The 16,430-nt window shown below is 27.2% G+C and overlaps 1 protein-coding gene across 1 annotated transcript; it reads right to left on the minus strand.

The window, feature by feature from the left end:
* Positions 1–7,033: 7,033 nt before the first annotated feature.
* On the minus strand, positions 7,034–9,050 carry LOC130974084 (polyphenol oxidase I, chloroplastic-like). Its single transcript, XM_057898835.1, has one exon. The coding sequence runs from the start codon at positions 8,991–8,993 to the stop codon at positions 7,191–7,193; it is 1,803 nt and encodes a 600-aa protein (XP_057754818.1). The 5' UTR covers positions 8,994–9,050; the 3' UTR covers positions 7,034–7,190.
* Positions 9,051–16,430: the final 7,380 nt, after the last annotated feature.

Consider the following 16,430-nt stretch of genomic DNA (forward strand, 5'->3'; position numbering starts at 1 on the left):
CAATAAGTCCATTTAAGCCAAATATAAATTTGACACTGCATAAGTGCTTACAGGTGTTTTCATGGATGGAAAGATATTCCAGAAGCACAATGTCTCATCATCTCCTGCACCAGTGACTATTGTTTGACCATCAGGAGACATTGCAAGGTAAAACACTCTCATATTGTGGCTAGTTAGAGTTGCAACCTAATAATCAAATTCAATATTTTTATTACTTGAAATTCTCTACTGCCATAATAAATCGAGTAAAATATTACCCTTGCTAGTGATGGATATTTTCACACCATGATATGATTCCATGAGTGCTTACTATCTCATTCATATTTTTACTCCAAACAAGGTTGCAAACCTAGTCAAACATTGTTATTGTCATTATTATAGAACCATTGTACATTATTCATTCATGTCTCAATAGACAGCTTAGGAAAGAAACCTGGCTTCCAGTGTCAACAAAGTCCAACTGATGGCCATTTATAGTGTTCCAGAAACGGATACACCTATCGGTGGTGGAACCCCCGGACGCAAGGAGACCGCTCTGGTGAGGCAACCATGCTATAGCCTTCACGGCAGCTGTGTGCTCCATGAGTCTCAATGCCGGTTGCTGAGAGTGCTGATTCCATACCAATAGCTGCTCATATAATAATAAATCATTACATTCAATCATGTTTTGTTTTTTAATCTACACTAGTGTTAATAGAAGCATACCTGATTATCATTACCTCCAGAAGCAAGTTCCCTGTCATCACAGGACCATTTCAAGCCACATAAATGGAAATTGGTGACATGCATAAGTCTCGAACCAATTATGAGGTATTACTGCACCATGGAGCACTGAAGAAGTCGAAGAAGAAGAAGAAGTAGAAAACAAGTCTCTGAATAGTTTTGTTATTTCAACAATTCAACCAAATTAATTATGTAAAATCTGGAAGAAATTTTTGTCATGCCTGAGAGATCTATGCAAGTCTTCAAGGACGACGGCGCCTTCAAGGAAGAGATGCCTGAGGACCGAGGCAAGAGGCGAGAGGCTTGAGAGGAAGAGGTGAACGGCGGAGAGTTGTCAACTCGCCTGAGATGGACAGAGCACGGCACCACGGCGGAGCAAAGCAGAGGTTTCAGAACGGTGGAGTGGAGAAGAGATTTCAAAATGGCGGAGAAGAGCAGAAGTCTCAGAACGGCGCGGGTAGAAGAACACATCAGATCAGACTATAGCAGAACGCGATGCGAGCAAAAAGAATACAGCGCGAGCAGAGTAGAATACGGCGCGAGCTTAAGCAGTGATGAACACGACGACGAGGAACAGAGAGGAATGCAGAACGCACGTCAATTTCGTTAAAGGGGAAAATTGAGTTAGGGTTAGGATTTTGATTCTGAAATGGTATGGTTCGAGACTTGAGTTTTGTTTCTAAGTAATGGTAGCCAGGAATGTGATGAATCAATTATTGCTTGATGTGTTTTGTGCTTCTTTTTTTAATTTTGGTTGAGTTTAGGAGGAGAAAAGTAATTTTAAAAAATAAATAAAATAAAAATTTAGTGAAATAACTTTAGACAACACTTACAATGGGAAGTTCATTAAACATTTAAAGACAACTCTTAGAGAGTATAATAGATAAATACTATAAATGTTGCCTATTTAATTTATAAAGCAACGCTTTTTCACATGTATCTTAAATTGATCAAAGAGAACGTTTGTAGCATGTTGGTTAACAAAGAGTTGTAATAATTTTATTTTTTTGCAACAAATCTTAAATGTTGTTTTTGACTATTTTAGACAACACTTTTTAAAAGTTATTTATATTATATGTTGCAATAGCTCAAAAATGTTGTAGTGACTATTTAAAAATTAAAATTGCCAAGCTTGAAATTAAAGCTGTTACATCCATGACATATCAGAGGAATTCATTCCAGAAGAGTAACTCAAACTAGAACCGTGGTAACTGATTCTACATATTCCATTGGAAGAGTCAAATTAAATTCTTGATCTTACTTTTTTCCAAAGCCACATGTTGATGTACGTGGTTTAGGCCTCCACATCATTTAGAACATTCCTTGTTATAATAATTCAAGCAAAAAAAAATTATTTTCTTCCACGCCGGCTTTTTTCTTTAATTTTCTTACATTCTCATTTCAATGCCTGATTTCTAACAAGACATATCTTAATAAGATTATCAATTGAAATACTATAGAAAAGATACAAAATTTAAAATTTATAATATATTATTATGTATTTACTAAAATATATTTATAATATATTTATTAAGATTGTGACCATCTATTTTAAACGATGAACCTACTAGTTTTGTTTTTTTCTTAAAGAATATTATGTATATATTAAAACTTTTTACTTAATTAATCAAAATATATATTATTTTATATATTTTTAATATTATTTTGTGTTTTAACATATATTTTATAAATTTAACTATTTTGTGTTTTAAAAACATATCATAAGAATATAATAATTAAATGTTCTTAAATTTTATATATTCAATATATTAAAAATAAAAAATTATTTTTTTATCATTTTTGAATAAAATATTTCTTTTGTTAATATTCTTAAAAGTCTAATTAGAATTCTTATATTAATTTAATATTTAATATTTAATTTTTAATGTACCGTATTATGACTGAGATATTTTATCGAAATATTATTAGATCACGTGAGTATCCGTATCTCACATAAAACATTGTACTTTCTATACTTTATAAAGTTTAAAAATATGATCGAATAATCGACGAAACATTGGTTTTTGATAAATTGGTTAGGTTAGGTATGGCAGAAATTATAAGATTTTATAATTCATTAACATTCCCTGGGAAGAAGGGAAAATGATTTTATATTACAAATAGACGAAATTGATATATTTATGATAGTAGATGGAACTATAATTACTTCCGTACAATTTTCTGTGACGACGGAAATGACAATCGAAAATCATGTACATCAGTACATATGCTCCTTCCAAATTTTTATATGGTGTCTTTTGTTTATTGTTTAATTTTTATTAAAGTTATTTTTTATAGTAATTTTAAAATATTTAAAATTTTTTAACTTTTATATTTTTAAATTTAAAATTAATTATTTTACCTATTTTAATAATTAGACAATATTTTTTAAACACTATAACAAACACCTTTTTATATTAATATATTGTTACTAAAACTGTATTTTAAATTGATCTAGAATGAATAATTATTTAAAATTTTAATTAAAAATAAAAATAATTTATATTAGTTTAATTTTATTGTATATCAATCACTTTTTTTAATAATAAATTCAATTTACAAAAATATTATACACTATAAATTAATTTATATTATATATGTGTGTGTTATTTTATATATTTTTAATATTTATTATATATTTTATATAAATAATTAATTTTATGACTAATTTTTATATAGTAAGATGATTGTTCTATTTAAAATCAAACAGCGGAATCTTAACAATAACTACCTTATCTAATAAGATTTCTATATTTTTTAAAGGGTCATGCTACTGTGAGGAAGTAAAACTTTTTCCTTACCTGAAGAAATGTCGTGGATGCTCCAAGAGGATACGCGTGTAGTTTTGGTTCCCATTAACCCCGGTAAGTTGTGTGACAATTGCAGAAGGGACAGAAATTGTCGAGGCTAATTAAAGGCAGTTGATCAGCACATAATCTTCTAATCAGTTAGTTGGGCTTTATTGTTCTGAAGTGAAGTTTTGGTATACAATGGTTGGAATGAGCTGGGTTGTGGTTATGGGCTAAAATTTTTGCTGCTCCATTTCAAAATAATAACAACAATAAAAAGGGCTTTGGGCTCTGCCCCTTTATCTTACCAAAATAGTAATAATAATGATGATGATCATGACAGGAAAAAATAATTTTGTTTACAACAAATTTTTAAAGAACAGTAAACGATGATTTAATTTTTCTGTAAAAATGTTTCAATGTAAAATGAGCAATATACAAATATGTTTCTAAAATTTCTATTCTGGACAAGTAAATAAACTTTTTATCATACATAAATTATTTAAAAAACAGATATAAATTGTTAAAATTATTAACAAAAATTTAATATGACAAAATTCAATTTTTGTACAAGTATTTTTTATATTATTTTTATTTTTTTTATTTACAATTTATTAGTACTTTATTATTTAATTAATGATAAAAAAATTAATTTTATGAAAAATTATTTTTTGTATAATCTTAAAGAAGAGACCAATAAATCAGTTTAAAAATTAATATAAAAATGATAACTTAAATAAAAAATAGTTAATATTCAAATTTTTAAATACAAGAATAAACTGTATACATATTGAAGATACAAATATAAAATATATGTTTAAAAAATAAAGAAGACAAAAATAATTATTTATTTTTCATGAATACTCCCAATTTATCTGTTTTATATATTTTATGCATATATTTATATTTATCTTCTAAATACTTATACAAATTATATTTGTATGTAAAACTTTTAATATTAAATAATTTTATTTAGAATTTTATTTTTACCTTATTGTTTAAATTATTATATTGGTCTCTTCCCTAAGATAATACAAAATTTAATTTTTCGTAAAAATAATTTGTTTTGTTATTAATTAAATAATAAATGCGTAATAAATTGTAAATTTAAAAAATAATAACATTATTAAAAATACAGTAATAAATATGACATGTTATTATTTTAAATTTGTATTATTAATTTTAATGATATATGTATTTTTAAAAAAATTTATGTATCATAGATAATATGTTAACTTGGTTAGAGAACAAAATTTAATTTTATATTTATATGTTCATGGTTTTAAATATATTTTTAATTATTTAGAATACATTTATTTTGTTATATTACATTTTACATATTAATATATATTCCATCATGTAATTAAATAAAAACATATTTTTTAAATAAAAACACCAATAATAATAATACTAACAATAATAATAATAAACTGTGAACTCACGTACGCAGGAGCAACAATTTTTGGCTTTTAGTAAACGTGCTTTTAAGCTGTGAAATCACTTATGCATTTAGAAAAAAAGGATTGCCAAACATTAAAATACAGCGTTCAAAGAATTTCAACGCACTTTTAAAAAAGAATAATTTTGTATATTATTTATCTTATCGAGCAAGTTTGGCTGACAAGCCCACGCTTTTAAACTCAAAATACTACGACTAAATTTTTTAATTTATTTAATTTCAAAATTAAAAATAATTAAACTAAAAGAATTAAATATCTAAACAAATATTCTTTTTTACAAATAAATAAAGATATTAAATTTTTTTATTCCAAAGAAAAAAATTTCAGAACTAAATAACATCGACTTTACAACAACATAGACCAATAAAAAACATCTTCTCTTTGTATCCTAAATTCTTAATTTTAGAGCTATCTTCTCCCTTTATTATTATTATTATTATTATTATTATTATTATTATTATTATTATTATTATTATTTATTTTCTTTGATTTTATATTTTTATTGGTTATTACTACTATAGTATTTTCATGATCCAATTTTGGGTTCATGTCCAAAAAACATATTTCAAGGCCCAAACCATCAAACAAAATTTATTTTATTTTTGTTCCATACCATAACAAAAACAATGACATCAAATATTTATTGGATCCACAAAAATAGGCCCAATAACATAATTGACATCATTAACACAACATTATTTTCTCCTAACCAAATTTTCAGCATACATCACTATCAACTTTAACGCAGAAATTGTCGGCACTTGGGAGACATCAGTGCCACGCGTCCTTTCCTTCTCCTTGCCACACATTTTCAGCACCGGCAGAAAAAACTTCTCTTAAGCACCGTAGCACTGGCCATATCTTAAGAAATAAATCACATAAGCATATATATAAAAGTCTAAAATAAAATAAATAAAGTTAATCAATAAAAATTAATGAACTATTTAAAAAAATGTGTTCGAAAATCTCTAAACCCTACCTGCTAAATCCTAAACTCTAAATTCTCAACAATAAACTCTGAATCTTAACTCCGAATCCAAAATTCTTAAATCCTAACTCAAATCTAATACTATAAACTCTAAATTACAAACGTAAATAAAAAATACTAAATAAATAATCCTTAACCATAAATACTAATTCATAAATTCTAAATCATACATCACACTTTCTAATGTATCAACAATAAATACTAATTTCTTAACACTAAATCTTACTTAATATTATACACAGTAAAATATTAATAAAAATATTTTATATCACTTTTTTAATTAAAATATTAAAACTTTAACGTTCATTGTATACAATCCTTTAAATTAAATTTTTTTTACCAAAACCTAATATTTTAAAAGGTCAAATCTAATATTCTAATAAGTAAACGAGTTTCTATTTTTTATGCAAAGATAACTTTATTTCAAAGGGTTTATTAAATAATTTGAAGTTAACCCAAACTCTTTTTCTATTGTTTAGTACTCATAAGACCATTTATAAATGCACATCTATAATTTTTACAAAATTGCACTCTTTTTTTTTTTACTATGCAAATTAAATTATGTGAATAGACTGTGACCCGTTAACAAAGAATAGTCTTCCGTTAACAAAAAACGACAATCACAATATTTTTTTCCTCTTTTATCCAACCAAAAAACAAGTGAATCCCATGTAACCTTCATACCAAAAAGCCCAAAATCATAATGACTTTCATTAACACATAATCTCTCATCTAATTTTTTTTATAACTTCCAACACCTACGACAACTCCTGCGAAAAGAGCAGGACTCTTCCAGATGTTGTTTGCGTATGTGAATACACTACTATCACACGTCACCCATCAAGTTGGTCCACGCCATTTCATCACCTGCTGAAAAATAATCGTTTCATCACAGTAGCAACGGCCTTTTTTAAAAGCTATGAAATTAAATCCCAAAAAACTTACAAAAAATTCTAAATGCAACAATTAAATCACAACTTTTCTTTGTATTCCAATCCAATCCTAAATAATCTTTCCATGATACATGAAATTTGTAATACACCAAGAACAAAGAAATCCATGTAAAGAATAAATTTTCCAAAACTTTCTAAAAGAACTTATTATATATACTATTTCAAACACATGATTTGATCGACAAATCAAACCACTTTCATCTTCCACCACCCCCTCCTTTCTTTTTCTTTTACCTTTTTTAGAACACAAACTATTAATTATTAATAATTACAATATCTACTTTGGTATATACTCAACCATGATGCTTCCTATGCTGACCAAACCTTTTCCAACAATAGGGGCTAATGTTACCACAATATTTTCATCTTCTTCAGCTTCCAAAATCTCCAACACCTTTGATATAGCAACCAAATACTTAGTCTTTGATTTATGGCTACCATGTGGCACACTTGTAAAAGTGCCAACAAACTCTGCTTTATCTGGCCCACTCAGCATTTCTTCATCATCATCAACATGAACATCAAACTTCACATCTTTATCACTATGCAAATCAATAATCTCCATAACCAAAACCTCTTCCTCTCTTTCCTTCTCCAATTTACTTCTCAATTTCTTAGGCCTATTAACAACAACACTTACCTTAGAATCCAAAACCAAAGGAAACTTGGTAATAGTAGTAGTCATTGGATCTTGTGATGATGCCAAAAGTGAAGCCTTCTTTTCTTGCCTTTGCAACTTGCTTCTACTTGGTTTTGGAGAAGCATTAAGCCAAGGAAGTTCAACTTCTTCATAAACATACCCTAACTTCTTAGTATCAAGAGAATCTCTTATATTAACACGAACAAGATTCAGATTCTCATCATAGAAGAAAAACTCGGAATCTAACCAGTCTTGATCATCTCTATAATCTTTTCTACCACCATCCAAAGAAGTCCAAATCCCCCATAACCTATCCAAATTCGAATGATGAGGATAGAAAATGGGGTCTCTGGCCGCCGTATAGAACGTTCCCATGTCTTCCTGGCTCGGAAGATCCGCCCTTCCGACCCATTTATGGACGGTGTTATGGGGAGCAAGCTCAACCGACCCAATGGCCGGCTGAGCTTGATCCCCATGACGATAAACACCGCCCATGAAAACTTCTTTAGTATCTGCCAAAACCATTTGCTTGTACATGAATGCAAGATTATATTTGACTTGTTGATCTTGAGTAGTGGATTCAGCATTGACGTGGTAGTTAAGGTCAACGATATAAGGTGGTAAGTGTCTTGGGTCTCTAAGGTGGTGGTAAAGTGAAGAGTTTGGGTTTGCAAAGTACTTTGGCATTTGCATGCCTTCAATGGAATCCCAACTCCAATATGGGACAGCGAAATTTGGATCCCCAATTAAATTCCCCAAGATTCTCTCAAAGAAATAGATGTACCAACGGTGGAAAGGGTAGAAAAGCCATGATCTATGGATGTCAATCTTTAGGTTTTGGAAGGGGGGTTTTTGAGGGTAACCACCATTGCAATAAACACAATGGACTTTGGCTTGTTGTATGTAATTACGTGGGTCATTTTCAGGTAGTGATTTCATAATGGCAATGCCCTTTTCTAATTTGGCCATGTACTCATCATCTAGCAAGTGGATTGGTTTTCTAACCCTAAGAGGAGCATTTGGTTTTGCAAATTCTTTGAAATCTATGATCTTTAAGGGTGAGGGTAGAATTGGACAACAATATGGTAGGGTTATTGCATTTGGAGGTAGCTCTACAGGGCCACACTTTGCAATATCTGGGGAGATTGCTCTTGATATGTTTTTCTTTGTGAAAACAGAGGAGGGTGAAATGTCATTTATACCCTTGAAGGCAATGAAAGGGTTCCTCCATGTGGATCTCCGTAGACTAAGATTGGGTTGATCTGTTTGGTCATTGGAGGAGTAGTGGTGGTTGTTTTTGCCGTGAAAAGTGGCCAAGAAATGAGAGAAAACACTGGTGTAGGTGAAGAATGAGGTGGAGATGGTGGTGGTGTTGATGAGAAAGAAGAGGACAATAATGAGAGCAAAGAAAGTAGATAGAACCCGTGAAAAAGGACTCATCTTTTTCTCTGTTTGATACCCTCTTTACTCTGATTCATTGCCTATGCCCCTTGCTTGTTGGGAACGTGTGTATAAATAAGAGAGAAAGAGAGAGGAAAAGTAAATTTCAAACTTCAAACACATGCACAAAGGTCTATAATGTAATTGCCAATAAGGCCGTATTATTCACAGAAAACAAAATATCTTTGGTTATATATGTAGTTTGACTCATTTTTAATATATATATTTTATATTTTAATATATATTTTATACTTATAATTAATTTTAATAGTTGATTTTGATATACTCCTAACATAATTGTCAATTTATATCAATTTTATTATTAATATTTAAAATTTATTTTAAGTTAACTTCTTTACATTTGTTTCGCCTATTGGTATACCAATAGTTTAATTAAGAGTAGGAAACATAATCATAAAATAAATATTAAAAAAATTTTAATGGAGTATTTTAAAAATTTTAAATTTGATGTGTATATAAAGTAAAACAGTTCTAAATTTTATTTTGCATCGAAGATAATTGATGAAATGAGATCAATTTCATTTTAAAGAGATAGTTTTACTTTGTTGAATGAATCAATTAAATTTTATCACTTTGTATAAAATTTTAAATAAATTAAAATCAAACATTTAAATAATAAATATCACCTGTAATCTTAAATCACTATTTATGATATATAGTTGTATAAATACTGATATGATATTTTATAAAATTTAAAATAAAATTGAATTGAAACAATGGGACAAAAATAGTTACAAAATTTTTAATTGGATACAATGCTAAACGAAATAAACAAAATATCTAATGAATATATAAAGATAAAACCTAAAATTTATTAAAAAATTAGGGGTGAAATTGATTTTATTATAATTTATAATTTCTTGTAAACGGTAGAGGGACAATAATTCCTTGTAGGAAAATGAATGACTTGAAAAATCCCTTGCTAGAATTTCGTCTTACAAGACATTATTGTGGCTTTCAGGATCTCGGTGTTATGTCTTGCCTTCTTTCCTCGTATGAACAATTCCTTCAACATATGTTTGATAGGTTGTGCTTTGTCTGATTAAATTTGGACTCACATTGAATTATATTTTTCTTAGTTTTTTTGGGCATACAAAAACTTGCTCCATCGAAAAATAAACTGAAGAATATTAAAAAGTTTGGTGCCCTTGAGTAACTTAAGATAAATATATATAAGGCTGTGGAGTGTGGATTTTCTGTTATCAATAATTAGTTATTTAATTTTATTAGAAGATCACATACACGTCATACTAGATTGTCTTTAAGAAAAATACATATGTTATGTACGAATATTTTGCTGAATTATTATATTTATATGTTAGACATATATATTTTAGATACAATATTTATTGATATAGGTGTTTTTATGTTTAATCGTGTTATAATAAAAATAATTTTTTTTAAATATTTTTAGACATATTTAAATATAATTATGTGTCAGTATTTTTCAATCTTATTTTTAATATATATTTTTAAAATAAATTTATAAATAATATATATTATTATTTATTAAAATAAAAAATATTTTAAATATTTTATATAATTAAAAAATAAATAAATTAATTTATATTTTAATATCAATAAAATAATAAAATATTATTATAATTTATTTAAAAATATTTTATATTTATATATATTATGTCTCTATATTTTATAAAAATTTAAAATATATATATTTATATATTCTATATTATTTCGTATTTTGTATTCATGTCACTGTTTTGTTGGTGCATCATAGAATATCACTATTGTTCAATTTAGACTAGAAATCTAGAGTGTTTCTCGTTAGTAAAGGTAGAATCTCTACTTCTTGGGCATAAAGAAATACTGGATCTTGAAAGAGGTTACCCTGGCAGCAAGAATTAAATGCAGATGTTATTTCAGAGGAGGTAGAAGTTTTCAATACAAATAAAAATGAGTCTAAAATATCAATGTCTTGTTTTATGGAAATGATAGATTGATAGACTAATTTATCGTAATTCAATACAAATAAAAAATAATTTATTTTTCATATTTTTTTTAAGTTTTTAATGTTAACAAAATTGTTAGTTATTACGATATATGTCCTCAAATAACAAAAATAAAAAATATGAGTTTTAACTTAATTTTCAGTTGACAAACAATTTTAAAACTAAAACAAAATTTACAATACAATACAAAAATAGAGATAGAATTTTATAATAAGATAAAACAAAAAAAATCATCTTTGTAGAAATTAAACAAATTAGAGAATACTTTTACAATATTTAATTACTTTTAAACAGTTAGTAGATTTAATTAAAGATTTTAATTATAAAGATTTCATTAAAAATTTGATAAAATTATATATACGAAAAGTCTTGAGAGCCACCGGATATTTTAGTAATTTTGGTTATTAATTGATAATACAAATATTAAATTATATTCAACAAATAAATTTTACTGATTTATATATAAAAATTTTAATAAATATAAGTTTAGACTGTGTTAACTCATGTGTATAATATTTAGTAAATATAAATATAAATTATATATTTTTTTTATGTATATAAACTTTTATAAATATAAATATAAATTATTATTGATCAAGTATTTACTTAAATTAATTATATTTATTAATCATGTAATAATATGAGTATATATGTATAAACGCTTATTAAATATTTAAACTTTTAGAATATTTAACAAGTTCGTTTAACGGATAAAGTAATCATTTAAAAATTATTTAGAGACATGGTTATTTAAGAATCTGATCTGATCTCTATATGTTTATAAATCTTTATAGACAAATCATTTAAAAAATTTTACAAACTACTAATAAGTTTTTATGGATAAAACATAAAACCTAATAGCCTACTAAAATTTTAAAAAAATTAAAACTAAAGAAGATACAAATGTAACAAAATTTTGTTTATAATAATTGAGTAGTATGCTATATCTTTTTATTTTAATTATGTAACAAATCTAAGTTTAGACAAATGGAATTTGTTAGGCATGCTTAAGTTTTAGTAACTACTTTTAGCTAAGTTAGTTAGAATGCAACCAGTTTCGTTTCAAGTTAACACAATAAGCTTGAGATAATTGGTTAGTCCATTAGTCACTGAACTGGAATTAATTAATTGTTAGAAAATTCTAGAAACTCTTGATTACAAGTAGCAATACCCACTGCTATAGTAACCATTTTTTTGGTTCACAATACAATTCATAGATTTATTCCTTTCTCCTCTCTATTTTTCTCTCTCTGTTCTCTAAACCTCTTTATCAGATCTCTGAATTTTCTTGGTTCAGGTTCTTGATACCTTCAGAATTATGCAAAGTAGTATTTAAATGTTATGCCAGAGATATGTCCATTTTAAGGTGATTGCTATGGTGTCTAAAAGTGTTTGCCTAACTTATCAGAAAGGGTTAAAAATTAATATTTAATTTTAAAAGTATAAAAATAAATAATTATTAAATATTCAAAAGTTACTACAATAAGTAAGTTAGACAAAAGTTAGGCACCAAGTTATAGGCACCATAGAATTCACCCTATTTTAAACACCGTAACCTATGACCAAAAATAAAATAATAAAAAACCTAACCTATCACTTACAAACTTGAACACTACTCGAGGACTTTATATTTAAATAATCATATGCCAATGCAATAAATAATGGACAGTTTTCAAACTTTAAAGTAAAATCCAAAGAAATTAATAAGGCACGTTTTATGTTAAAAAATATTATAAATATTATTAATTTATATAAAATTAATTTTATATATCCAAAAAAACATAAACTAAGATAAATTTAATGCTAATAATATATAGAAAGATTTTCAAGTATACCATTATATCGATGTATTAATAATTTTTAACCGTTGATCTTAATTATATATATAATTAAGATTAACGATTAAAAATCACTGATACAGCATGACGGCACACTTGAAAATTTTCCTTATGTATACGTGCTTATGAAGAGTTTATTGACTTTCTTCTAGGCAAGAATCTTTCCCTATCAACACAACTGTCTTTTGTATTTACAAAAGCATACACACGCCAAAAAAAATATTATTTCACAATCTACATTGATATGATTATTTATGTGTTTTTATTTAATTGTTTAGATTTTGAGATAAATAATTTTAATTTATATTATAATATCAATTTTTATAATTAAAAATTTAAAAATTAAATATTGTCACACATGCATTTTAAAAAAGAAGTTTTTATGTAATTAAAAATGCGTAGTAAATATACTATTAATGTATTTCTATTTAATCACTTAAACTTTTGGAATAACATTTTTAGCAACTTTTGTTAAATTATTATAATACCAAACCTTAAAAAATGTTCATATAATTAGTAACCCAAAAATACTTTTTTAAATTTTAATGCAAATATGATGAAAACTTTCTAATCCAGAATCATGTAAGTGTTACTCTCAATGATCAATTTTAATTAGGCATGTAGATTAAGAAATTTTTTTTTCACCTGTACTAAGAAAATAAAGTTTAAAAAAACATTTTGATACATATTGAATTATTAAATAGACAAAAGTTTAAGAGTCATAATTTTAATTTATATTTGTCAATATTTTTAGTCAATAGTGTAACACTATATTTTTAGTTAATATTTTAAATATTATTGATTAATAATTACTAATTAAAAACAATAAATAATACTGACTATGTATCATTGCTGTATCAAATAATTTAACTGATGGTATTCAAAATTTTTTTTGTTAATTAATTTTTCATATACTCATAAATTAGTATATCGACGACTTTTTCTACCCTACAGACAAAAATTACGCTCCACGAAAGTGACGAAACCATGATAAGTATTGATTGGATTATTTATATTATAAAAGAACAACTAATTAAGCGACCATTTATTTAATAGTTACGTAATAAGTGGCAGAAGCAAAACTTTAAACTCTAATTATATGTATTAACGTCTTGTTAGTTGTTAGACAGTTTGTATTAGTTAAGCCGTATTTTTGTTGATTAATTGATAAAAAATTTGGTTATAATATTCTTTAAATTAAAAGATTAGCACTATGGCACTATCTCTAATGGATAGAGAAGAATATTTTTTTTTTAAAGAAAAAGCTAAGAAAGGAGAATAATGAAGAAATGCAAAAGCAATTTCTAGTGGAGCAGTAGTTTTTTGTATTCCCATAATTTTTGGGTCGAGCATTTATTGGAAAAATTAATAATGGTGTGATAAAAGATAAATATATGTATACAAATTCTTTTACCAAATTATTATTTATTTTTAAAAAATTAAAATAAAATAAACGATTGATTAGAATTTTCATGAAGGAGAACACAACAAATGCATTATGTAGTAACAAACTAATAGCAGTGAACTGTGTTGTGATAAGATTGAATAGGTGGATGTCCATTCTTAAGAGAGATTGAATTTAATGAAAGTTGAAAATGTTACCTTTTGTATGCCTATAAATAAGAGGCTTTTCCTCATGCAATACATACAAAAGCAATAAAATAATTCTCTCTCTCTTTTATGTTGCAATACTTTTCTCACTCTCTTTATACTTCTTTATATTTTATGTTTGTTACCTCTTCCTTGTTTATTTATTTAGTTATTTTATAACACGTTATCAGCACGAAGCTCTAACGAGATTTTAGGAAGACTCCAGGTAACAAATTTTTATTATGTCGAATCTCTTTCATCTTGAATATAATGCTTTTGATATATTTAGAAATAATTATTTACCATGGATATTAGATGCTGAAATCCATCTTAATTTAATGGATCTTGAAGATACCATTGAGGCTGAAAATAATATATCCCAAAAGGATAAAGATAAAGTCATATTTTTCCTTTGTCGTCATCTTGAAGTATGATTAAAAAATGAATATCCCACATTAAAAGATCTTGCAGATCTGTGGAAAGACCTTGAAAAAAGGTACAATCATGTGATACTTCCTCAAGCCCGATATGTTAGAGAAAATTTTCTCGACCTTCCATGTCTCGAATGTGCTCCTGCAGCAGCAGTATTGAGAAAAAGAAATTAAAAAGTATTCTGAATTAATTTATTGCTTTCTTGTTGCTGAATGCAACAATGAGTTACTTTTGATAAATCATGAAGCGCGTTCAGTTGGCGCCGCCCCATTTCCTGAAGTAAATGCGGCAAATTATAACCCCAGAAGAGGTAAATGGCAAGATTTTGATGACAAGAAAAATTATGGAAGGAAATTGAATTATGTTCACAAGAAAAGATCTCACCAGAAGTGGGATAAAGAAAGAAATAATGGGCAAAGTATATCAATTGAGGATTAATGCTTCCATTGTGGTGGAAAGGGCCATTGGTCACGTACCTGTCGTACCCCAAGGCACCTAGTTGATCTTTATCAAGCATCTTTGAAAAGGGATGACAAAGAAAAGGAAACAAATTTTGTTTCAAATGATGCAAATTCCACCACTCATTATGATGTATCTAATTTCTTTAAGGATTCTGAAGAAGATATTGGCTATTTGATCAATGATGGAATAATTTGATATATGTATGTGTTTGTTAAGTATTCATGTGAATAAATTTACTGTGCATGTATTTTTACTCATTTTATTATTATTATTATTTGTTTTTGAAGAAAAATGGCAAGGATATATTCTGAAGATATTTGCCTTGCGGATAGTGCAAGTTCGCACACTATTCTTAAAAGTGATATATATTTTACCCATCTTGTGCCAAAAGAAGAGTATGTTAATACTATTATTGGCTCAGGTAATGTGATAAAAGGCTCCGGAAGAGCTATAATCTTGTTTCCTGGAGGAACAAAATTTATAATAAATAATGCACTATTATCTACCAAGTCTCTGAGGAACTTGTTGAGTTTCAAAGATATTCGCCGAAATGGATATCATGTTGAGACGATGAATGAAGGAAATCATGAGTATTTATATATCACAACTCATGATTCAAATAAGAAAGTTATATTAGAAAAATTACCCTCACTTTCATCTGGGTTGTATTATACCAAGATTAGTACAATTGAATCACATGCCACTGTAAACCAGAAGTTTACTAGCCCAAATGAATTCATAACTTGGCACGACCGTTTGGGTCATCCGAGAACAACCATGATGAGAAGAATTATTGAAAACTCTCATGGACATTCACTAAAGGACCAGAAGATTCTTAAAACTAGTGAATTTTGTTGTGCTGCATGTTCTCAAGGGAAGTTAATTTTAAGGCCATCACCAGTAAAAATTGGATTTGAGTCCCCTGAATTCCTAGAAAGGATTCAAGGTGATATATGTGGACCTATTCATCCACCATGTGGATCTTTTAGATATTTCATGGTCCTGATAGACGCATCCTCGAGATGGTCACATGTGTGCTTATTATCTTCTCGCAACCTGGCGTTTGCGAGATTACTGGCTCAAATTATTCGATTAAAAGCACAATTTCCAGAAAATCCAATCAA

The sequence above is a fragment of the Arachis stenosperma genome, chromosome 4, assembly GCF_014773155.1.
Source record: "Arachis stenosperma cultivar V10309 chromosome 4, arast.V10309.gnm1.PFL2, whole genome shotgun sequence".
Lineage (NCBI taxonomy): Eukaryota > Viridiplantae > Streptophyta > Magnoliopsida > Fabales > Fabaceae > Arachis > Arachis stenosperma.